The sequence below is a fragment of the Carassius carassius genome, chromosome 19, assembly GCF_963082965.1.
Source record: "Carassius carassius chromosome 19, fCarCar2.1, whole genome shotgun sequence".
Classification (NCBI taxonomy): domain Eukaryota; kingdom Metazoa; phylum Chordata; class Actinopteri; order Cypriniformes; family Cyprinidae; genus Carassius; species Carassius carassius.
Window position 1 is genome coordinate 18,363,060 of NC_081773.1, and position 25,002 is coordinate 18,388,061.

The 25,002-nt window shown below is 36.8% G+C and overlaps 1 protein-coding gene and 1 long non-coding RNA gene across 2 annotated transcripts; both read left to right on the plus strand.

The window, feature by feature from the left end:
* The first annotated feature begins 5 nt into the window (after positions 1-5).
* Positions 6-19,809, plus strand: LOC132095285 (ganglioside-induced differentiation-associated protein 2). The gene is made up of 14 exons (XM_059500121.1): positions 6-238; positions 1,051-1,274; positions 2,426-2,565; positions 2,755-2,908; positions 3,504-3,592; positions 3,698-3,774; positions 4,096-4,255; positions 7,405-7,555; positions 7,984-8,060; positions 9,141-9,217; positions 9,979-10,118; positions 11,641-11,695; positions 12,727-12,870; positions 19,134-19,809. Exons 2-14 carry the CDS (start codon positions 1,078-1,080, stop codon positions 19,173-19,175), a joined length of 1,503 nt encoding a protein of 500 aa, XP_059356104.1. The 5' UTR covers positions 6-238; positions 1,051-1,077; the 3' UTR covers positions 19,176-19,809.
* Positions 19,810-22,421: 2,612 nt separating this feature from the next.
* On the plus strand, positions 22,422-24,497 carry LOC132094739 (uncharacterized). Its single transcript, XR_009422388.1, has 2 exons — positions 22,422-22,675; positions 23,968-24,497. It is a non-coding gene; the product is annotated as an uncharacterized LOC132094739 (long non-coding RNA).
* The last annotated feature ends 505 nt before the right edge of the window (positions 24,498-25,002 follow it).

A 25,002-nucleotide genomic window follows, 5' to 3' on the forward strand; every position in this document is an offset into this window, starting at 1 on the left:
TCCCGGAAGTGATGATTTTTGTCCTCGTGAATCAGCTGATCAGGAAATTCGCTGAAAGTTGCAAACACGATGTGTTGACCACAAGCAGCTAAAATCACATTTTAACAATGGCTAAGTTAAAAGCGGAACCACTGGATAATGCCAGCGATCTTTAACTCTGTTTAACGGATTAGTTGGAGCTCATGTTGTTTTGTTTTGCAGTAAGAAGGACTCAAATAGCTGCATCATAGGACATCTGGTAGGTTGCTGGTTATTGTGATTGATGGTGGTTATAATTTGCATTATCAATATAAATATGATAAACCTGTGTATTTAGAATGAGTATGACTTGTTGCTTTCCTTTTTCTACTCTTTAAAACTGTATTGTGTTGCATTGTTTGTATGTGCCTATTGCGTTCGAGTTGAAACTTTTCATGTATTTGAAGAAACTCATGGATTTGTTGTTGTTGTTGAAGTGTAATTTGGGGAGACGACCTTTACACATGCGTCTCATTTCTGCTGAATATCTGATCCGTTCCTGAAGTCCTGTCTGTCTGCTCTGATAGAGCCTCTCTCTCTCTGTTGTGTCTGAAAGTCAGTCACGCTCATGAACACTACACTTCTCATACTGCAGCTGGCACAGAGTCTTGCTGAATACCGTTACAATTGTCACATTTTGAAAGTTTGGGAGTAAATTTCTGCTGTTTCATCGTGGCTTTAGATTTTATGTGAATTTATTTTGAAGAAAGCATCACACTGTATTGAAATCTAATAATAATGTCATATGTGTTTTTAGAAACATGAGTTGTTAAGTGTGAAACACTTGCATGTATAACTAGGTTAAAAAAAGTCTTACTACGCTTTTACTAAATTGTTTCTCAAATAGGGTTCGGGGCCCACTAGATGGCCTCAGCATCGTAGTCTGTCATTGTAACCACTTTACATGTGTAAACTAATGCAGACATAGATGTGTGTGTGTGTGTGTGTGTGTGTGTGTGCATTTATGAGCTAATATAGCCCAGGTCAAACTGATGTCTTATTGTGTGTAAATGCTTGTCTGTGTCTTTTCAGTTCAAAATTGCCTAGTGAAGCTACAGCATGGATCCCTTGGGAGCTCGTTCCCAGTTTGTGGAGGTCCAGAACCTCCCCACATGGGACCAGCCTCAGGGAGTCCAGGATGAGGTGGACGGAGAAAACCTCTTAATGGAGGAAGATGACCAGCTCACCAATCAGCTCAATTCTTTAGAGTCCCCTTTCCCCTTCAGACAAGACATCAACAGCAAGATTGTACTATTGTGAGTGTTATTTTCAATGACATTTCTTAAACATTCTGTTTTCTTCTTCTCCATGCATTTCTGCCTTATTTCAACAAAGATTGCTTAATAAACAGACTACATATAAATCTGCATTTGGTCCTAAATCATCAGGGTTGTCAGTAAATGTAACAACTGATTTGCTTAGTTCAAAAGTTTAAGTAATTATCATTTAGTAATTTGGACCTAAATATTTTTATGTAACTGCACTGTGTGTTTGTTGCATCAGTTATTTGCATCAGCCCTGATGATCTTCACGTCTCTTAGTCATTCCCTCATGCACACAAATCCCAGTCATAGCTCAATCACACGTGACTGTCTGCGCTGAAGCTCCTTTTGGCTTTCAGGCCAGTGTAGCTTTGTTAGGGAAGGATCAAGATGGTTTTCTCTTTGAATTCATAGTTTCTCTTTTTTAAGAAAGGAGAAGTTCATTGCATGGGACTACTTTATGATGCCCAATTCATAAAACCAGTCCTTCTGCAAATTTAGGAAGTAATAGAATTAATGAGTACACAGTTTTATGCTTGCGGGATTTGTTCATAGTGACTTTATTCTGTCAGTCATCTGATTTCCATGTATGTGTGTGTGTGTGTATATATGTGTGTATATATATATATATATATATGTATACTTGTATATTTGTATATTTATGTATAATTTTTTTTTTTTTTTTGTCAGTTTTCTTTTGAAAACTAAACTAAAAAATATAACCTTCTGCATGATGGCAAAGTTATTTTAGCACTTAATGTTATATACATATATTGTTTATGTTATATTTATTATAGTGTTTATTAATATTATTTATTGATATTTTTAGTTTTTCTTTATTTTTCGAGATTAATTTGGTTTTATTTAGCAATTTTGTTGTGTGCATTTGACATTTGTGGTTAGTTTTTGTAAGAACTTTACTTCTTAAACCAAGGCAACTTTTCTTATTTCTAATCAAAGTTCATATTTTTCATTTAATAGTTAAATTTTATTTAGTTTTATTTCAATTACCAATCATTTTTAACAGTTTTATTTTACAATAATAAAAGTTATTTATATGCTATATTTGTTCTCACAGCTTTTTCATAGCTTATATGATGTTCTGTATCTGATATGTTGGTTTATATTATTCCCTCATTTTACAGTAATGGAGATGTGGCACTTTTAAACTGCACCGCAATCATCAATACAAGTAATGAGACACTAACAGACAAGAATCCTGTATCAGACAGTATCCACAGATACTCCGGCCCTGAACTAAGGGATGAATTACTCAAACTGAAAGGTAGGTGGCACTACCAGGACAGCAGATGGAGAACTGGTATCCAGTTGTGATCTTAAACTATTAGTATTTTTAAATGATGTTGGTGTTTGTTACACAGTTTTGGAACAGATCTTATCCCATTTATTTGACTTCACATTTTGCATAACTTTCACTGGAGTGATATGGGTGTCCATATATATATTTTTCCAGGATGTCGGACCGGTGAGGCAAAAATGACAGAGGGTTTCAACTTGGCTGCACGCTTTATCATTCACACAGTTGGACCCAAATATAAAGCCAAGTACCGGACAGCTGCGGAGAGTTCTCTTTACAGCTGTTACAGAAACGTCATGCAGTTTGCCAAGTAAGCCAGATCATTCCAACAACTTTAGATGTCAGCTCATACAGACTGTCTGGACAGTCTGACATGATTATACTAAGTAAATATGCTTAGTTTTTTCAATCTGTTAGTCACCCTTGAAGATCATATCAGACATTATAAAGTTCAAATACAGTCTAAATCAAATATGTTATGATAAGCAGTATAGCAGTTCCCATGGCAGTGAGGTGTTTAGTTAAATAATCCCAAACTTTATGTACATTGCTTGAAAAGGATTAATAGTGATGTCTGGTGATGTATAGAATAAACCCAATGTGCTTTTGGGAAGGAAGGAAATTATATGAGATTTAGATTCCATCGTTAAATACATTAGCTGTTGTGAATTTGAACTCAACATTGGTTATAGATAAATGCCATTCATCTTTAGTTTGGGAAGAACTGTGTGTGTGTGTGTGTCAACAGGAGGTGCTGATGACAGTAATGCTTGACTATGCAGATAACATCTGTGTGTATATATTGAAAACTCCTATATGGAAAACCCAGCTCTCTAATGTAAACTAAAAAGAGTTGCACTGCTTCAATTATATATAATGTTTATTCATTGAGTTTCTCTCCTCAGGGAACATGCCATGGCATCTGTGGGGTTTTGTGTGGTCAACACGGTCAAAAGGGCATATCCACTGGAGGACGCCACACATATAGCATTAAGTAATTTCTGTTTTGAAATTAAACATCACATTTGAGGTCACTGCTTTTTTATGAAATTCAGTGGGATCTCACTAGAATGTGTTTCCCCCATATTTATATTTCTAGGGACTGTTCGTAGATTTTTGGAGAACCATGGTGAAAACATTGAGACGGTGGTGTTTGCTGTTTCGGATGTTGAGGAGGTGTGTGGCATTTCATTTTCGCTGTTATGCAACAGCCTGCATCCGACTCTCTTGTGTGCTCTTTCATTTTCTTATGAAATTCTCGTTTTGATTTAAAAGCCAACTTTGGTGTGTACTGTATTTGTTTGCTGAGTGTGAGCTACAGCATTATTCATTCGAGATTCACGTATTCCTTGCTAATATTTTTTTGCTAAAAATTGCATTAAAAAAAAACAAATACAAAATATATATATATATATATTTTTTTTTTAAGCATGTACCTGAATGTGTATCTATGATTGATTGACCCTAAATGTTGTTGTAATTTATTCTGTTTTCCAGCCAGTGTACAGGAAGTTAATGCCTTTGTATTACCCACGTTCAAAAAAAGAAGAGAGGATTGGTCTGCCTCTCCTCCCTGCTGACATTGGCAATGCTGAGGGGGAGCCCGTGGTCCTGGAGAGACAGATCCGCATTGCCGAAAAGCCAGGAAATCTAGAGGGTGAGCGCAAAAAATTGTTCAATATATCGGAATTTCAGATCTTTTAGGTAGACATACTATTCACAAAATCTGCGTTTGAATTATTTTTTTTTTTTTATTATTTTTTTTAAATGAAGTCATGATGATTTTTTGTTTTCCAGAATTCTATGAATGGAACATTTAAAAGAACAGCATTTTTTTTTAATAGAAATGTTTTGTAACATTATAAATGTCTTTACTGTAACTTCTGATCAAATTAATGCATCCCAATTTAACCATATAAAAAAAAATTTCCTCAAACTTCTGAACAGTAGTGTAGTTTTCTTAAGATTAGCAAACAAGCAGTAGGAGTAAATGTTTACCAAAACGTTTGAAGAACATTCATCTAGAAGACATGTATTTACACTGTGTAATGGAATTTTTTATTTATTTTTTAACAGAGAAGCATCTGAAGTAATGCATTTGATTTACAGAATGGAAAACATAATTGTCTTCCAGTAATGTGATAAAATTATGATTATGAGCAGCACGCAGCTGATCGAAGGCCATCTTTTCCACCCTGGCCTTTCATCTTGATCTGTTGTGGGTGTTTCTTGAATTCAGATTAGCTGACACCGCCTCTGTCTCACAACACGAGCTTGGACTACAGCAGAATCTTCTGCATTTAGAAAGACCCATTGTGAACACATCTACAGTCAAGTGTGTGTGCATAGCCACAACTGTTAAAATGCCCAAAAGAGAAAGAGTGTATGTTTGGCTTGTGTGCTTGCCATAGCACTCAGAGCACATGTGTATATTTATTTGTTAGTGGGAGATTTAATTTGTATATTTGTTGGCTGCCATTATTTCAAACCCAGATCATGTGGACAGTGAACCAGCTGTGTTAAGGTGATCACGTCTAACTAGAGCTGTTGATCCAATTCAAACACAGCACATAAGCCAGGTCCCATGTAAATAAACACTGCACTTTCCTGCCTGTCTTTGAACACTTTAATCCAGAACATGGAAAGGCAGCCCAAGGTCTGTCACCAACTGAACTACCAAATATTCTCTTCCCCAAGTTAAGGTCATTCAATAATCTGCTTTATCAGTCTTGCTTCTAGATGTTTGCTTGAGCCATTGAGAATGACAGCAAGCTCTAATCTGAACAAACACAATCGCTTAACCAAATTTACTTCGGTATATTGTATATGGAAGTGGCACAACAGCTTCCAGATTTGCTTGCTGATATGAAGTTAAAGGTGAAGTGTGTGCTTTCTGGGCCACTGATGTCAACAAAAGGAATTTATGAAAAATTCAGTTCAAACTGTCATTGGTCAGTCCAACACTAAACTCACACAATTGGTTGAGCCAGTTTTGCTGTTTCAGTCTGGTTGGGTTTGAAACTTTTAAAAATCCAAAGTGTTTTAAACTTGATTTTACAAAACCTGAATCATGTGTTTGACTTATCTTCTACAGTCAAATGTTTTGTATATAGACTCTTAAAAGACAAATGACTGGTTAATTTTTTCCTTGACAACCTACTTAACTATGTTAGTGTCTGTCATAGCATTCCACATTTTCTTCATTTACACATAATCATTTATTAAAGATATTTTTCAGGTAATTAGCCTTATTATACATATAAAAAGGGGGAGATGTTCAGTTAGCTGGTTAATATAGCAAAATAAACTTAATGGTGTGATCAGGCCCCTAACCCAAAGCTTAAGCACCTTACTTAACATGCTTAGTTTTGGAATACCACAGAGTTCGGTGTTGGGCCCTTATTAAAGTAGATTATGTGCCGTATGGAAAGTTAGCGTGATGCTAAACTTTCTCACATCTGTTTTATTAGGATTTATTGTGCAGATGTTTTATTACTTATTATTGCTGTCTTTGGACGGGCCAAAACCCTGCTGAGGGTTTTTATTAGGATCAGAAGTGTTTGTTCCTGTACAGTCTTCTATACTGAAAGACATTAAAGGACACATTTTAATGTTCAAGGACTGGCTCTGCTGCACCCTGTCACTGATCTGGCTGATCTCTTCAAACTCTTGTCCCCTCATTAATGCCATTTCATCATGTGAAGCAGGTCTGCCTGTCATTCTTAGAGTAATATTAAAGACAGCAGGTGACTAGGCCTTTACTAATACAGCCCAGCTCTTATGGTTTAGTGTATGAAGCCATGTAGAGGTCTCAAAGCATACCTCAAATCACACACTTCCCTAATCTGATTTGTCCAGTTTTTCTCTCTCTGTCCTGTTCCCTTAATACCCATTTATTTTCTATAGTCTTTACATTTTCTTTCCTTCATTTGCTGTGCCATGGATATATTTGCAATTAATTGTTTACAGTTTCCTTTTTTTTTATTTAATCTTTGTGTGTCACAAAAGTCACATTGTGGTGAAGTGCTCCTGAAATCCAAATCAATTTCAGCTTTAGGCCAAAGGCATTATTAGAAAGAGCCAAGCATTGGTGCTCTCCATTCAGTGAGGAAAATTGTAAAAATACAATATGTTGCATTACAAAAACAAAATCTGCTTCTTTGCTTCAACATGCTGTTATGATTTTGGCCATCAGATAACCTCCGGGAGACATCCGTGTCTAATTGTCTTGTTGATGTCTCACCCTAGGTTTGCTAGCAGCTGAGTGTTTGGCTGTTATCCCCTTTTACCTGTTAATGTCTTTTTATCTCTCTGTCAAAGGTGTTTCTTTTATTTCTGGCTAAATATTTCGTAGTCTGACCAGTGACCATGTGGTTCAGCTGAGGGAATGAGAAGTTTTGTTTGTTGTTCAGACTGGACTGTCTTTTCATGTCTGGTCAAATATGGCTAAGGTTGGCCTGTCATAGATATTTGGCATACACATGTAAACAAGAATAACAGATAAGGATTATGTTTACACTTTGCCTGGCTGTACATCACACGCACCAGTGGCTTTCCCAGCTCTGATTGACGGTGGGTGTTCAGGTCTTGTGGAATGTACCACGTTGTAGTGCTCACTGAACCTAGTAATGGTCATTCCGAGTGTGCAAGAGTATATTTTACTGTTTATCACAGCAAAAGCATTTGTGCTTCAGCAGATTTTTATGGCGCATTGGTTTTGCTTTCCCTGTAATATCTAGAACTCTGTGTAATGCACTAGTACACAATAATAATACAAAATAGTGATATTAATGTAATTATCTGCAGATGACTCTGGGGATGACTCATTAGAGTCCGACCTGGGGCTGGTAGGAAGCCACGCGTTTGCTCGTATGGAAGGGGATGTGGATAAGCAACGTAAACTCATCCTTCAGGGCCAAATGTCTGAAGCAGCCCAACAGAAACAGCACCAAAGGAAGTAAGATGTTTAGTTTTCCCATACTCTCGCCTTTTACAAGTACTGTAAAAAAAACTTTTCATGAATTGCTCAAATATAAGATGCCCACCCTAGTAAGAAGTTTCAAAACCTTCCTGTTATTATGTTTTCAATATCTTTTTTTTTTTTCACCACAATTTTAAAGTGCTTTGGTGAAACCTTGGTTTTCATGGCAAATGTTTGAGACACTGGAAACTTAGCATAACCAATGGCATCTTTTGGCCATGATCTAATTCATTGTCATCATTGGGTGCAGATTTGTTTAATATACTGTAGAATTGTGTACTCTGAGTTTGTTTGTTTGCATGCAGGTTTGTGTGTTTTCAAAGAGATCTGTTTCATGTCAAATTCTTTACATCACTGCAAATTGCTTCGATGTGAAGTCTTAGTTTTGTTGTCTTTCTCCACAGCTATAACCGCTGGCTTTGCAGAGCTCGAGCAGAGGACCTTTCAGACATAGCAGCATTAAAGGCACTATATCAGACCGGTCAGTCTTAATCTCTATGGGTGTTTATGTATCATAATTGTTTTATGTAAATTCATTGTTTTTCAAATGTTTTAATTGTAAGGCTGTAAATTTAGCATAATACTTTATAACAATTATTAAACTTATTTAATCAAGTAAAACTAATTTTAACATTCTTAAAATGAAACACTCATGCATAATTTAATTCATTGGCATATCAATTGATTTTATTCAAGTATTAAATTGTTTTGCAGCCCTAGTTCATGTATGTGGACTTTATTGTAGCAGTTATGATATGGTCTGATGTTTGCCTCTTTTATCTCGCACATGTTCTCCAGCACATGTTCACTCGTTCTCTTTGTGTTGCTGTCTCTCTGTATATCTTTATGCACATGTGGACTTTGTGTTCTTTCCATCTGTGTGTTTGCTCTCTGGGCAGGAAACCTTTGTTCTGCCTCATTGAGCTCAACATCAGGGGGTTCTGTAATCCATTTCTCTTGTTTCACAATTTCAGGACAAAAAATAACCACCAAAGTAACGGTTTCGGTGTTGTTAAGTATTTATCATCATCTTTTTTTTTTGTTTCTTAGCTCAGATACTTTCCAGGCTGACCTACTGAGTTCAAAACCTCAATGACATTTAACCACAGACTGTACACATTAGGTTTGCTAGAAGCTATTAGTCCTGCTAAATTTAATCTTGAATTTCTACTTTTAATCCTATTTCAGAAAGCCACAGAACAGTACTTTTTTTAAAAAAAGCTAAGTGTCTGAATCACAGTAACTCACTTGTCCAAAGGGGGGCAGAGTTTCTCCAGCTGTGCACCTCAACATGGATGTTCGCTATGCCACGTGATGATGGACTATATGAAGACATCTGCCTTTGCACATCCAGATGTTTCTTGTAATATATTGCAAAACGTTTATTTTAATATGTATACACGACTCATTTCTGCAGAATGAGTTCATTAAACAGGGTGAGGCTGAAATGTCTAAAGTGTTTCTGGAGATATGCTGCATGTGAGGATGTTGTCAGCAATGTGTGTGTGAGGAAACATTCTTCAATAATATCCCAGAGCTTTTTTCTTCTTCTCATTTTCAGGTGTTGATTTGTGTGGTAGGACGGTCATGGTTGTTGTTGGCAGGAATATTCCAGTTACACTTATTGATATGGAGAAGGTAAATGAGAAAATGTTCATACTTCCATTTGTCCTGTATTGAGCATATCTTATTTTGCACCAAATGTTACATACATTTTGTCAGCTTTAGCACTAAATGCTGCCTAACCAAAACATAGGTTAAACTTAAGATTAACTTAATGTTTAAAATTAGGTTTACCTCATTTTTAAAAGAAGTTTGTTCTCTAGACTTCCATTTAGATTGATATTTATATCAATTTTTGAGATTTGCATTTGAATCAGAAACTTGATTTGACATCTTTTTCTTTGTAAAAGATTGAATTGTTAAATATTTACTACACTTCAAATGTGAAAAATTAGACCACACTGTTTAGAATGTCTATTTAATGGATTAGTTCACTCAAAACTAAAAATGCTGTCATCGATTACTCACACCCATGTCAAACCTGTGTGGGTTTCTTCCCTCTATGGAGCACAAGAGAGAATTTGAAATGTCATGTAGGTGAGTATGTAATGACCGAATTTTCATTTTTGAGTGAACTATTACTTAGTAATATTGTGTACCAACCCTACTTAACCATACGTGTGAGACAAGATTGTGCAAACAAATTAAAAATGCAATCAAATTAAAACTGACAAAATGTCCTCTTGAGTATATCCCCACTTGTTAAACACACACACAATGTTAGAGTTAATTTTAGAATTTGGTTTTAGTGTTAACCTAATATGAATATGAAAACAATCAAAGACTATGGAATGTGCCTATTTAGTTAACTAAGAAAATGTGTGTTTGTGTGTTAGGCTTTGCTGTATTTCATCCACGTGATGGACCATATCACGGTGAAGGAGTATGTGATGGTGTATTTCCACACACTCACCGGTGAACACAACCACCTGGACACCGACTTCCTCAAGAAGCTTTATGATATTGTGGATGCCAAGTAAGAGCTATTTCTGTTCCATTACAGAGATACTACAACGCTCTCTAAGACCTTACAATGTTTTTGAGATGACTTGACCCAGTTCTTGGCGGAGGTCTTCTTTAAAACCATAACTCTCATGGAAAAGCTAATCACAGTTTCATATAAATGCTGGCTTGGTGACTCTTCGTTTTATGAGCTTCTTGTGCAAAACAGCACTGTCTCCTCAAACCCAAACACACCACATATGTTGTAAAATCATAAGGGAATGTCTGTGTCTTGGGCTTCCTGTTCTTCGAATTTAAAGAAGATTTATACACAGAAGCTCGACCCTTTTGTAGGTTATGACAAGCTCGGAAAGCACCGTTCAAAGTAACTGAGTCATATTTCCTCAGTTTTACCTGGTGTTTCTCTAGTATCGCTCGAAATTGGTGCTCAAATGTGTCTGAGCTGATTGATTCTTCTAAGGAAAGTGAAATAATTTAGCTTTTCCTCAGACCGCTTTGGGAAATTTTGAAGGGGCTTATCAAGGTTAAAACATTGAGAAGCGATTGCAACTGCTTGTAAATCTTGTAAATCTGAAGTCTCGATGTTCTCCTTTCACTCAACCAATTAAGAAAAACAGCAAACAACCACCACCAGAGGCTTACAAACACTTACATAGATATGACTCCATGGAATGACATTGTAATTGCGTGTTAAGAAAAATATTGTTCTTTTAATCGATCAGTCCTCATGATTGCTATTTTCCTGGCTTAACAGAAGAGTTTGAGTCTTTGTTCGAAAGTCAAAACCGGGGGAAGTGATCGTAAGGTCAGGCGTTTGTCATTTATTCAGGGGACGCTCTCAGCATGCAGGCAGAGGAAACCACAGTCTTGAAATAAAAAGCAGAAACACTCTCCAGCTCCAGTCCCTCACACTTTCCGTACATCGTGGAGATCGGCGTGACTCATAACCTTGAGAGCCAGGCCAGTTTGACTCGTGTCATTTATTATGAGGTATCAGCAGAGCACAGCATATCATCATTGTATTATTTAATATTATGTTGTATATTATTATATAAGAAAGCGTTTTACAGACATAATCCTCAGCAAGAGTGATGAGGTTCTGTAATGGTCCTGTCAGCAATCACAGCCATGTTTATAGCAGAGTTAGCCAGTGATGCTATCACTCCCTATGACCCCTGCTCATGGGTTTGCACAGGACGGTCCAAGTCCATCGTGGGAAAGGGGAAAGGTTGACAGACACGTCTCTTGTGCTTCACGAACACCCCTCCAATTTGGCTGTCCAGATCTCTATCCATCTGTGTGTTTTGGACAACAGCGTGTGGCTTGGACGTGGCTGCCTCTTTGGACTTTGCTCGTTCTTAAAAAATGTGCTTTAGCTCCCTTTCTAATGGATTTATTGTTTTTGTCAAGGCAATAATCCTTTCAAAGCCAGCTGCACCAGAGGAATTCACTATTTGTGTAATAAGTAATTGGTTGGATATGTTGATAATGTTTCAAAAACCATTTCTCGCAAGGTTTTCCTTCTGTGTTTTCAGGTTTAAGAAAAACCTGAGGGCTTTCTACTTCGTTCACCCGACGTTCCGCTCCAAGGTAAATGTAATCAGTTCATCAACTCAGATGTAAGTCCATTAAAGGCAACACTAGATGTTCATCTCGTTTTGAGCTTTTCTTTCCGAGTTTGTACGGGCCTATGGTCTGATTCACAGCCGTCAGCTCCACATGTTCCACATTGACTAAGAAAGACTGTGTATGAGTCTGTGTAACTGAATATGTGGAAAAGCCTCTCTGAGACCGCATTGAGATTCATGATGTGTCCGCACTAAGTGTTCCACAGAACCTATTCAGGTAATTGAAGTGCTTATGAGAGCGCGTTGCCTCTGCCAGGCTTTGCTTTCATTTGTGAAATTATTCAACAATTATGCTTTGTGCACTTCAAATGTAGAGGAACCCCGGCAATTAAGTGTCAGATAATTGTTTGTTTTAAAATGCGTCCATTTCAGTCAGAGAATTCTCAAGCATTGTAACAATCCCAGGTGTGAAACGTGTTCACGCATTAGTCATTGGGATAAATGCTCAAAATGATTCAAGCAAACAGCTTTGGGAGCTAAGAGTTTGCCTTTAGCAACAAAACATTTAATTCAGTTACAACTTCACCAATTTTGCAGCTATCTGTTATTTATTAAATTGACCTTAAAATGGTGTAGAAGTCTATGCTGTTTTCCTGTAGAGTTACATTTAAATTAATTTATAATGAAGGTGAACAAATGATTAGGAATGATACTTATGTCACAAAAGATTTAGATTTTGAACAATTGTTTTTCTTCTCTGGACTTTCTATTCTTCAACAAATCAGTGAATACAGAATCCATCAAAGAATTTTAAATATTTTTTATATACATCGTTATCTCCCTTCATTTTCAGATGTGTCCCAAACCCATGTATATACAGCTCATATAAGTTTGAAAATTAGCATTTTCTTTAGATTAAGCACAGCTATTATTTGTTACCATTTTTTAAACACGAAAAACAATTATATTGTGTTTCAGCAACTATTCTTGTACCGTTTTCATGGAAAGTAGCATCTCAGTCAATCAAACGGTTTTGTTTGTGATTCCTGTCAGGTCTCTACTTGGTTCTTCACAACGTTCAGTGTATCAGGCCTTAAAGAGAAGGTCCATCACATAGAGAACCTACAGCAGCTCTTCACCTGCATCCTACCTGAGCAGATTGACATCCCTCCTTTCGTCCTGGAGTATGACACACGGGTGAGTATTCAGTGCTTTATCCTCAATGAACAATTGTATTATTGTGGTAAAGGATGTTATACTAAGAAAAAGAGGTGTGTATGTAACGTGACCTTTAGTAACCTTGACCTTTCTGTATTTAATCTTTATTAAAATCAACATTTATTCACCTTTTATGTTCTTTAAAGCCATTGTGATTTTTTTTCTCTGGAACACCAAAGGGAGAGTTGAAGAATGTTTCAAATAATCATTTCATCTGGTTTATGAAACTTGTTTGACTTAAAACATGAAACATCATCTTCTGTTTAACAGAAGATTAATCTTCTGTTTAACAGAAGATTAAGTCATAATATCTTGAAAGAACATAAAGGTGGTAAATTTAAATGTACTTTTGAGGTCAACTATTCCTTTAAGAGAGTTGAGACTTTTGATAAACTGCATTTAAGAGAACCAGATACCTCTCTATAACACAATCTCACGTCAACAGCGGCACCTCATCCAGGGAGTATGTTGCATCTTCTGGTTTTCAGATGGCTTAAAGATAGTGTCACTGTCATTTCCGTTTGATAATACACGTGAAGCCACCTTTATATCTGTTTGTACTGTCTGCTTTTGCATTTGAAGCTTTTGACTATTATTATTTACATCTACAGATAAATATGTGGTTGCTTCTTTGTAGATTATAGACCAAACCGTTTTAGTATACAGTACTACTACATAAAAAAAGGACAAATAATAATACAAATACAATAATCTGACACTATCTGTAATGACCTAAACGTTTAGTTAAAGTGTCATGTTTTTAAACTAGTTAAGATCAAACATGCAAAAAAATTCTCTGTGCTTAAGGTAATTGAAATGTTCAGCTAGTGACCAATTTTAGAAGCAATTATACGCAAATTCTTTAAACTAGTTTCCCTGTATGACCTGTTCTTTAAATGCAGCCTTTAGCACAGTTTTATTTTTGGTGAAGCTGGTATATAAAAATATTCACTTTTTCAGGCCTTAATGAGGTCCTTTTTTGTTTTGAAATGGATTGCATTTGGGTTGTGGAAAAGAGATGCTTAGAGACTTATTTTTAACTGTTGACCCAAAGTATGGGTGGAGGAAGTCTTTCCCTTCAGACTGAAGCGGTCTCAGCCGTGAGAAACTAAGCCGTCTGCATGATGTGCTGCCGCTTGCTCCGTCTCAAAGGAGCACATCACATTTTATTTCTTAAGATTACTCTTCAGCTACTTATGTGGGATATGATGATATGTTTAAGGAAACCTATAGAAAAAATAAATAAATAAACAAAACAGTGAGTTGCTCTGGAATATGAAAAGAGAAAATGAGAAAATTATAGTTGTAGTCGTCTGGCATTGCAGAATCTCATATTACTATTATAATCTTGTCATTTAGCTTGTTTTTCCTTTGACATGGAGAACATTGCTCTCGACTGAATATTATGCGTTCCCTTTGTTACACTGTTGAATCCAAGCAAACTGCTCAGATCCTAATAAACGTATTTGTCACAGCTAAAAGCAGACCATATCCATGCATTGATTGGACCCATCTGGGCTGCACTCATTTAGTTGATTTTCATCCTGTCATTGCTGAGCTCTTAGTTTTGCACTGTTCTCACAGCATGCACATACACATGGCATTCATCTACACAGCTTCATTTACACAGTGTTAACCCTCAGTTAAAGAGACAGGATGGTAACCAGTAAATTTAGGTTCAAGTCCTAGGCATGGAATTGAGCTACCACCATGTGGGCATCGTTCTTGTTGTGATTTGGTGTCCACATTTTTCTTGGATGATCTGATTGCAAGTGAGTGTGACATGTTTTGTGGTCTGATCACTCAAACAACATTCAGAAATGCACATGATCACATCACATATGTAGTGTAAATGCTAATCTTAAAGCGATAGTTCACTCAAAAATGAAAATTCTCTTATCAATTACCCACCCTCATTCCAAACCCGTAAGATCTTTGGAACACAAATTAAGATATTTTGATCACATCCAAGAGCTTTCTGACCCTGCATAGACAAAATCACAACTGAAGAGTTCCATAAAGGCCCAGAAAGGTAGTAAGGACATCATTAAAATAGTCCATGTGACATCAGTGGTTCAAACATAATTTTATGAAGCTACGAAAATACTTTGTGCACAAAGAAAACAAGGAAATAACACATTATTCAACAATTTCCATGTCAAACTGAGAGGCACGTTCACAAGAGTACCATGACACATATGTGTTCATTCCTTTGCTTGTAAACAAGGCGCAGCACATGCGTGTTCTACGTCAGAACGCCAGCTCTTACATCAGCAGCACCACATACATCCATCGTGGTACTGTCATAAACGTGCGTCCAATACTGAAACATTAAATCATTTGTGTTTTCTTTGTGCACAAAAATTATTTTCATAGCTTCATAACATTATGGTTGAACCACTGGTGTCATATGGACTATTTTAACGATGTCCTTATTACGTTTAAGTGCCTTGAAAGTGGTAGTTGCGTTTCTGTCTATGCAGGTTCAGAAAGCTCTTGGATTTGATCAAAGATATCTTAAGTTGTGTTCCAAAATGAATGAAGGTTTTTACGGATTTGGAACGACTAAGGGGTGACTAATTCCCCCTTCGCAAAAACCCACCCTCCTTAACTACTGATGCTATGTCCGACAAACTATGCCGCTCTCACACTACACACATTGTTTTCACGCAGTAAAAAATACATAGCGGAGCAAAGAGGAAACTAACAACACGCCGACAGACAAGACCGAGCAGGTTCCTTCTGGTATGAAACAAAGTCGTAACTTTCAAAAATGTTCTTTATTATTATTTTTTAAGAAATTCAAAAAATAAATACCATTTTGTGGCTCTTTGTGTCATGACAGATCACTGTCTCAGTTCAAGCTGCAGATGTGAACCAATTGTTTTTTCATATTTACTTGAAATGGACACGAATGAACATCAGGACATATTTTATTTCATCCATTACTGTCAGAACCAATATAGTCGGTACAGTATAGTCTTATTATTTGACTCTCTCTGAAAAACCCACTTCAAACTGTGCTTTGTTTGTAAAATAATCTGTGGTAAAAATGAAGTGAACAAAAGACCGGGAATTTTGATTTCTCAGTTCATGGCCCCTTTAATGCCTCTAAGACAGCAAAGAACCGCCTACTCACTTCTGTAATCTTTAACTCTATTTATTTCAGATTCCGCACACCGATCATTACACACTAATCTATGTGTCCCTAAGAGTAGAGGTGCCTTCTGAAAAATGAAATTATGTTCTTCACTGTATGGTCATATAAGTTTTCCCTTCTGTATTTTAGATGTTGTTTTTTGTCCTTGTTTTGTTCCTGGGTTTAAAGGACACTGGATTAAAGTAAATGAAAGTGGGAAGGAAGGCACAAAGGTGAGGCAGCTATGAAGAATCGATCATGCCACTAATGCGTTAAATGGATGGTCTTTCTCGTGCCAGGTGCATGGCGCCCTGTATTTATGTGTTTGCTGAGCAAGAATGCAGACACAGACTTAATTCGAAAAAAAAAAAAAATTCCCAGCAGGCTGTGGTTTTATTTAATTTGCATGAAAAACATTTTGTACTTGTACTTTAGAGTGTTAACACCAGAGGTGGAAAGAGTACTAAAATATTCTACTCAAGTAAAAGTACCATTATATTAATGAAACTTTTACGTAAGTACAAGTAGCAGTCTAAAAATATACTCGAGTATAAATAAGAAGGTCATTTAAAATGTACTTGTTGTTTTTAATTAACTGCAATAACCAAAAAGCAAGTGAAAAAGGTAAGCTTTAAAAGGTATGTCTGATTTTTGTTTATATCCCTGCGCTCTTCCTGTGTAAGTAAAGGCTAGCACACATTACATGACTTTTAAAATTTGAACAGATTTCAAAACACTTCGCATCATACTCACCTAATTTGTAATAGTAGCAGATGAAAACTAGCCATTATACACTACCAGACTTTAAAGTTGTTCCGATCACAACAAACTCACACGGATATGTGCGCATTGTTGCTAGAAAATCTGTGACAAACATTGTGTTATAAAATATGCTCCGATATTAAGCATGTTTGTTATCCCCCGACTGGAGGATCGTAATCTGAAGCTAAAATAATCACTACACAATGTTCTTTGACATCTATCAACTCAAATCTGCAGACTGACTCTAGCATCAAGTTCACCACACAGTAAATTGGAGGAAAGTCTAGGCTAAAATAGTGTACTGTATTCCAGCCTTAAATGTCGAAAATCAAACTTTAGATTAGATGGTCGTCTTCACGGTGGGTTTTTACAGAAAAATATTTGCATCGTTAATCAGACTCATCCCTTAGATATGTACACCAACAGGGAATATTCCACAAATCTTTAAAGTTTTACTTGACGACTCATTTGGACTCTTGTGGTTTTTATTAGTACTGGAAACTGTGACATTGGAGACTTTGTAGAGATTATTGTCTTCGGGGAATATTCATAGTCCTCTTATGAATGAATGTGTTTGTCACTTGAATGGATGAACCCATTTTCCCTTAACGAGTCTGACCTTATTTTTTGCTAGAATAGCGAGTGTTTTTGGTCTACATGCCTTAGCCTTGGATTCACTCCTAGACTCCCTTGCTTAAGTATTTCCTGTCATTCTTTGATTACCCAGGAAGTTAATGGGCAGGAGGGGAAATGGCAGAATGTGTAAGCTTTTAATGCCAATTGCAGTCAGCTTTCTCTCTTTGCCCATATGAACAGATGCAGTGCCATGGAAAGTCCAGCCGCAGTCACCTCAAATAACCCAGTCAACTTTCCATAAAGCATACAAAGGCCCCTAAAGGTTTTTTTATTTTGGACTTCCACCTCTATACTACAGGCGTTGTTGGGTAGTAATACGCTACTGTACGTAATTTGGATTATGTAATCAAAATACAAAAATCTTGTAATTGCATTATAAAATATTGTAAATAACTGTATTACATGTGGATATCAGGTTTGCATATAGATTATAATTAGGCAACAGCAATAAAATAGTCCCTTGTGTGTAGTAGGCTAAAATATGTTCAGTAGGCCTTCATACAATCTCTGAAGAAAGCAGGAGCGGGAACACAAACAGACTTGTTGTAGTGCTACATACATAGAGCTTTCTCATTCCTCATTTGACCACATACAGAAATAACCTACAATGAGACACTGAAAATGTGCAATGCAGTCTATGCATTCCAAAACATGTCTTAAATGTTTGGTGGTGTTGAGGTGGTGTTGGCGCAGTGGATAAGACACATGCCTTTGGTGTGAGAGACCCGGGTTCGAATCCACTGCAAGACACCAATGTGTCCCTGAGCAAGACACTTAACCCCTAGTTGCTCCAGAGGCGTGCGACCTCTGACATATATAGCAATTCTAAGTCGCTTTGGATAAAAGCGTCAGCTAAATGAATAAATGTAAATCCACCACAAGACTCCAGTTCCAACTATCAATGTTTAATGATAGGATTTGAATTGGTATCTTAAACACTGATAATAAAGTCCGGCATGATGAAAATAAAAAATAGGAAATTTCATATGAGGCTTTTTTTCTTAGAATGTTTTTTCTTGTAAGTGACAGAAATCTATTCAAAAGTATAATATGAAAAATGACACAATTACAAATGTACAAAATGGAGAGAAACCCTACACTGAGTGAACCTTTAACGAAAGAAAACACAAAGCCCCAACGCAGAGCTTCATTCAAGCTAAAACCAACTTTTATTTTTCTTTTTTTTTTATGAATTTCCTGTGCTCTTTGAAACAGTTTACAGCATAATCTCTTTTTAGCATTCATTTGACCCGAAGGCCTTTAAGACCTCTGTTGGACTGACCTCCCAGCTTCAGGAGGTGCATCATCATACACTAGCATAGAGCAGACACTCATTAATTCCCAGCACATCTCTTTTAATACGCGCTCATTTGGCTATTGGAATCATCACATACTTCTTCAGTATATCCTAGAAACCACACCCTTTATTAAATATTTACCTACTGAATATTTGTATTCTTTTGTAAATACAACCTCTTGGGTTGATGTACAGTTCAGCTAGATCTAAATCTATCTTTATATTTATATTCTCTAGGATGTAGGTGTGTCTTGGGCTTATGTTGTGGTGACATGGGCCTCTTGTCAATTTGCCTTCTCCGTTTTACAGCGAGTTGGTGCCTCTCGGCCAGTCTGTGAACAAATGTAACCTTTATCACCATTTATCTTTATTCGATTGTACTTCTGAATATCATCTCTGCTCTTCCAGGTTAACAGCCCCTATTACACGCCTCAGTCCTCAGGCCTGTGATGCTGTCAGATAAACCCAGAAGTGAGGAAAGAACCTGCTTTCTCTCCGGGCTGACACTCAACCCGATGACCTGACTCTGAGCTCTCATCTTTGCTGTTCCTGACTGGCAAGTTTTCTCTGTGACAGTGAGAGAGTGTCAATCAATAATGCTGTATAAACACATCCTGCTTAAACCTGCTGAACGTGCCACAGACCTGTACCAAACCCAGATGTCACCGAAGGAACCGCCTGCCTGACCCAAGCTGTTTTTGAGCAAGGTATGCGTGTGTGGTGTAGATGAAGAGACTAAATGTGAAACACATGTACCAGTGTCTGCGTGAATAATGGCTTTAAATAGCCAAAACCATTCTGGTTTTAATTTCTTAAGTCCTTGGCCATTCAATCATCCGAAAGCCTCATATTTTGCTTTCTAAGCTGTTTTGTTGTTTCATGTCATTCTGTGTCTGCAAAGTCACTAAAAGGAGCAGCGCTTTACTTTTATCTTGATTCTCTCTTTTTTTTTTCTCACCACAAGCACTTTTACAGCTTTATCTCAGGTGCCAAACAACTATCACTACAGTTTCTTAGGTTTGACAGGAAGCAACTTTTTTTGTGTGTGTGTGATGGATGTGCTTTCACAAAGATTGCTTTGTGCAGCTCATATTGTACCGTAGCTCAATATGGTTCTTGAAGCTTGATCTGAGGTACACTAAAATCTTGCAGTGTGCCAGTTTGTGTTTCATTTGAAGCAGATTTACAAGCATGGCCGAAGGAATGTGACAAACAGAGATCTGATCTCAGAGTGAAGCACTGTAAATAGATGATTGTAGTTACTGCAGATGCTGTCTGGAATTATTATTTTATTTTTTTTCAGCCCTTAGTGTAGCTGTGCATTGATTCTTGTTAAATTTCGTACCATTTTAATTGAAGTATGACGTATGAATTATGATTATGAAGAAAGAAGAATAAACAGAATATGAACATTTGATGTTATCTTTAATTTGTGTTTGGGTGTCTTATTGAATTATTTTGTTTAATACATACAATCAGTGTGTTTTCTGTTCAAAGCCTTTTGAAATGGGTTTCGAATAAAAGCAAGCCTTTTATTTTGTAAAGTGTTTTTTCTTTAAGATACTAGATTTGAAGCATTTATTACATTCTATTTCATAAGTTAGTTTTATTTTTATATGAAATTGTGCCAGTACTTATGATTTATGCAAGTAAATAGTTTAATCAAAATCAAATAACCGATTTATAAAAGCACTCACCAAAGGTTTCTATCCACATTATTTTTCCTGTTAAGAGCCATTTGTACACTTTACATGCCAAACTTCAGGTCTCTTCCGCTTCCAGCTATTTTTCACTGTACAACTGTTGTATCTTACCATGTTATTTTAATGTATTATCTTTATTATGAACACATTGGTTTGTTGTGCAAACAATTTTACCATTTACTGTGCTTTTTTTGTTAATTCTTTTCGCTTTTTGGCTAATAAACCAGAAGTGAGAAAATGGCTTCCAAGTTGAAATATAAGGTGGATAAGATCTTTAAAACTGAAAACCATTTTTTTTAAAGCTCTTTTTGTCTTATTATGGTATCTTTAAATTGTTTTAAAGCAATGAATTTAAGACTTACCTGGAATGCAAACTTGTTTTTGAGGGTCGAGCAGCTGTGGTGGTTTTGCAGAAAATCTGTTTGTTCATTGTATTTACTCATGAAACAGATCTTAATATGAAGAGTATTTTTATGGAGGAAGAATAATCCTCAGTATAGTATAGTGACCATTTATGCTTCTTATTGCACAACAACCATATATGATTTGATGCATAATGATCACTAGTGGATGGTAATCATTCAGGCCAGGGTGTGATGTTACATCCAATCGTGTGTGTGTGTGTGTGTGTGTGTGTGTGTGTGTGTGTTTTAATGACAACATAAATTAAAAATGGTTGGTGAATGTGAAGCAACCAGTATCTCTGGAATATTTGCTATCATATTTTATTGCAGTAGACAGATGTCAATCTTTTAATAATCATTATATTTTTTGTTTTGAAGGAAAAAAAAACTTGTCTTACAGCACTATAGGATCGGTTTTAAATCCAAACAAATTCTCACACTTTAAGTCACTTACAGCCTTGAGTCTGTGTAAAATATCTCTTAAACTTTTCCATATAGCTGCAGCAATTCCTTCCCCAATCTTAAAACTTTATTGAATCGAGTGGACAGCCTGTTTCATGTCCATCCATATATTCTCAGTCGGACTGGTTCAACAGCACATGATATATTTCTGCCATGCTGTTTGTTTTTAATCTTTTAAGCAGCGCTGATAGGGCAGCAGTCAGCACAGTGTCACTGAGGCAGTGCATGTGGTGAGGAAAATGAATCCGTCTTCAGCAGAGCTCTCGCCATGTCTGAGGGGTCAGCTGAGCTGCTCTGAACTGAAACACCTGGACAAGGTTGCTTCGTCATTACACTGTGAATCAGAGCGAATATGACAACAACATCAGGAATCAGCAGGGGAATCTGGCAAATGGAGATACGACAATGTGTCTAATCATCACTGGCTGGTCTTGTAGGCTTACATGAGCTGTCCTTAAATAACCTTCCTTACATAGGTCACCATTTAATCAAATGCATTAATTACCCTATACATGCATATAGTCATGCAATTGAACTGCATTCCCTCTCAGTTCCAAGTGTTTTCCGATCATTAGTTCATTTTGACATCATTCGTGCACCGAAAATATTAAAGGAATAGTTCACCCGAAAATGAAACTTACTTTCCTTACCTTCATGTTGTTCCACACCTGTATGGCTTTTTCATTTGCAGAACACAAGAAGATATTTTGAAGAATGTTGATATCCACACCGTTTCAGCACCCAGTGGGACCCAAAACAATTTGTATGTGAAAGACGATCTTTCATGTTCTGCAGAATAGATATGAGGGTGAGTATGAAGATAGAATTTCCACGGTTAGATGAACTATTCCTTTAAATGTAAATTATTATATCATGGTTCTTTATCGCAATGTTTGTCTACATATGACTTTATTATTGCACTGACTGTGATCTAGAGAGAAATATGGCCTACTGAAGCGATCGGGTTTAAGCAGTATGAAATAAAACAGACTAATTGGCACTACAGGGAGCAGGATGATTAATTGGGAGCATGAACATAGACGCTCGCTCTCTATTCTCAGCGCTGGAACTGAAGAGCGCAAAGCATCTGCTTACTGTCTGTTACTGGAGCAGTCGGAGGCCAGGAGCGGGTCACTGTGCTGCTGTGGATCTCACTGCTCAGTGGGGGGCAGCAACACACTTACTACATTTCTGGGTTGTTGATTCATAATAAAATATTACAATGTGTATCTACACGGATCCATTTGTTGTAAAATTCTGCCTGTAAATGTTTCTGGGAAACGATATCGTTCACGCACGAAATGGTTTGGTGCGAAGATGTTTATTTGAAATGCGAGAGCAAGATGAGGAATCTTCATGAAAGTGATGACATGAGCAAACAGTAAGTCATTTTTACTGACTGACATTTATACGCAATCTAACGTTGTAACTCCACAAAAGCGAAGCAAATTAAATAAAAAAAACTAATTTCCAAACCTTGGAGGGTTTGTTTTTTCTTTCCGTGCCTGCAGAAACGGGGACGAGTTCATGGATATAAATCAAATCAAATCACTGCATGTTGTCAAGGGTTCAGAAGACTGAGACATGGCTGCATGCAGAAATAGTCCAGTTATGGTTCAAATGTCACTGTAAATGAAACATTTAGCATCTTTTTTTCTGCTTGCAACCACTTAACTTTGTGTCAGTATTCTGTTTTTCCCTTTTCACTCATTTTATGACAATTTCATGAAAACAAAAATATATTTTTTATTATTGCAAATATTCAAAGACAATGATAAATAAAATGTCATATACACTGCATGTAGGAGAGACCAGAGTTAGCTGTCACACTTTTACTGCGGACAATATTTATTTTTAAGTTTATTTTTGAACATCAGTTTACACAGAAATTTTCCACTGTTATTGCCAAGAAAAAAAAAGAAAAAGCATACTGACCACGCAACAAGGTAAGTTGTCATAACGAACTAGACATTAAACAGCGAATTAAATGTTTTTTTAGCAATAAATGTGTGTGTGTGTGTGTGTGTGTGTATATATATATATAGCCTATATGTGTGTGGCTATATATGGCTGTTTAGTGTCTAGTTCGTTGTGCCAGTTTACCTTGATCACCTTTCATATGTATGTTTGTATATAGGCTATACACACACACACACACACACATTAAGAAATAAAAGATGGAAAAAAAGCATTGATGATTAATTAAGCATAATCAAGCAGCAAAAATTTTAAACGTTACAAACCAATAACATTTAATATTATATATAGTTTGTAATCCATTAACAAAATTAGTCTTTGTGACAAGACCCTGGTCTCTCCTGTAATATACAACAATAACAATATGATTAAGTATTTTTTATTACAGATTTGTACTATCATGCCACACTGCTGTCAGTAACATAAAGCATGTACATTCACATCTTAGAGACCACACATCTTCCTGAAGACTATCATATGGAGTTTGTGACTCAGAGTAAAAGCGTGTGGGGAGCTTGAGGTTGCGGCTTACAGGTTTCTGAGTACCGTCAAACCAGGGGGAGGTGCAAAGGAACTTAGGGAGGAGTAATAAGATTGTTTCTGAGAAATGCTACAGACAAGGTCAAAAAATACCCAGCTTCGGTAGAGTTTACTCCCCCTTACCCCACCCTACGTTTCTCATTCTCTCTGTTTCAGCCACAAGAACATCTGGCATCCCTCCCTTCATCTCTCACCTGTTTCTCAGGACCTTGAGCTCCTATAAATGGCACCTCTTGAAAGATGTTGATGCAGGCAGTGTTTGAGCAGCCTGCCCATTTCCTGGCCAGGAAAGACAGTTTGCTTAAGCTGCTTGATTTCTCAGAGGGTTGAGAAGTTTGCCACTTGCATCTTCTGCTTATGTAGCATCACGCTGAACCCCTGTGAACCTCTACAGCTTCACAAAGAACGCCATGGGAATATTCTCTCTGTGTACTGCTCAACATATCATCACAAAAAGGATGTCAAACAAATGTGTTTATCTTTGCTTTTAACTGCTCCTGATCCAGTAGCGGTGAACATTACATACATTATGTATTAACTAGCCTACATACGATTTATAACCTGGGAAACAGACATTTTCTTCGTTCCATAATTACAGAATTGCGATCTCCTGAGTCCTGAAAACAACTCGGAACACAGCAGCTTGATTGATAGTTTTGTGGGAATAAAGATTCAGTGTTCATTTCTTTTACAGTCTCGTATGGGTTCACTGAAATAAAATTTAAGACTAATTAAAAGTTGATCTGACAACAGGCATAAATATTCTGAAGAAACATATGCTCTCCTCATCATAACCTCTGTGCGCACAGAAAGCTGGCATGTTTTATACAAAACAAATACAAAACAAAAACGCTGCGCAATCTAATGAGCCTTATTTCAAACAGGGAACTTTCTCTCCGCCATATGTCTCTTATAAATGATAGTACTGAAGAGAATGGAGAGAGGGGATTCTCTAGATAAAGATTGTGCTGTGTGCTGTGCTTTCATTGTTTGCCTCTAAATGTTTCTATCACCACTGTTCCAGAAATCAGTCATTGTTGGCTAGCCATATTCACTCAGTATTGTTCTGCCAGTGGCCTCCAGTGACTAGTGTGAAGTGAACGCACTCACTAACTGTCCTGAGCCTTCTACTATCAGCCACACACACCTGGAGGTCTTTACCTTTCATTTGAGCACATGGAATATGGGAGA

Coding starts and splice junctions, on each gene's coding strand:
- LOC132095285 (XM_059500121.1), top strand. CDS start 1,078: ATGGATCCCTTGGGAGCTCGTTCCCAGTTTGTGGAGGTCCAGAACCTC. Junction 2,909..3,503: donor AACGTCATGCAGTTTGCCAA/GTAAGCCAGATC, acceptor TTCTCTCCTCAG/GGAACATGCCATGGCATCTG. Junction 3,775..4,095: donor CTGTTTCGGATGTTGAGGAG/GTGTGTGGCATT, acceptor TCTGTTTTCCAG/CCAGTGTACAGGAAGTTAAT.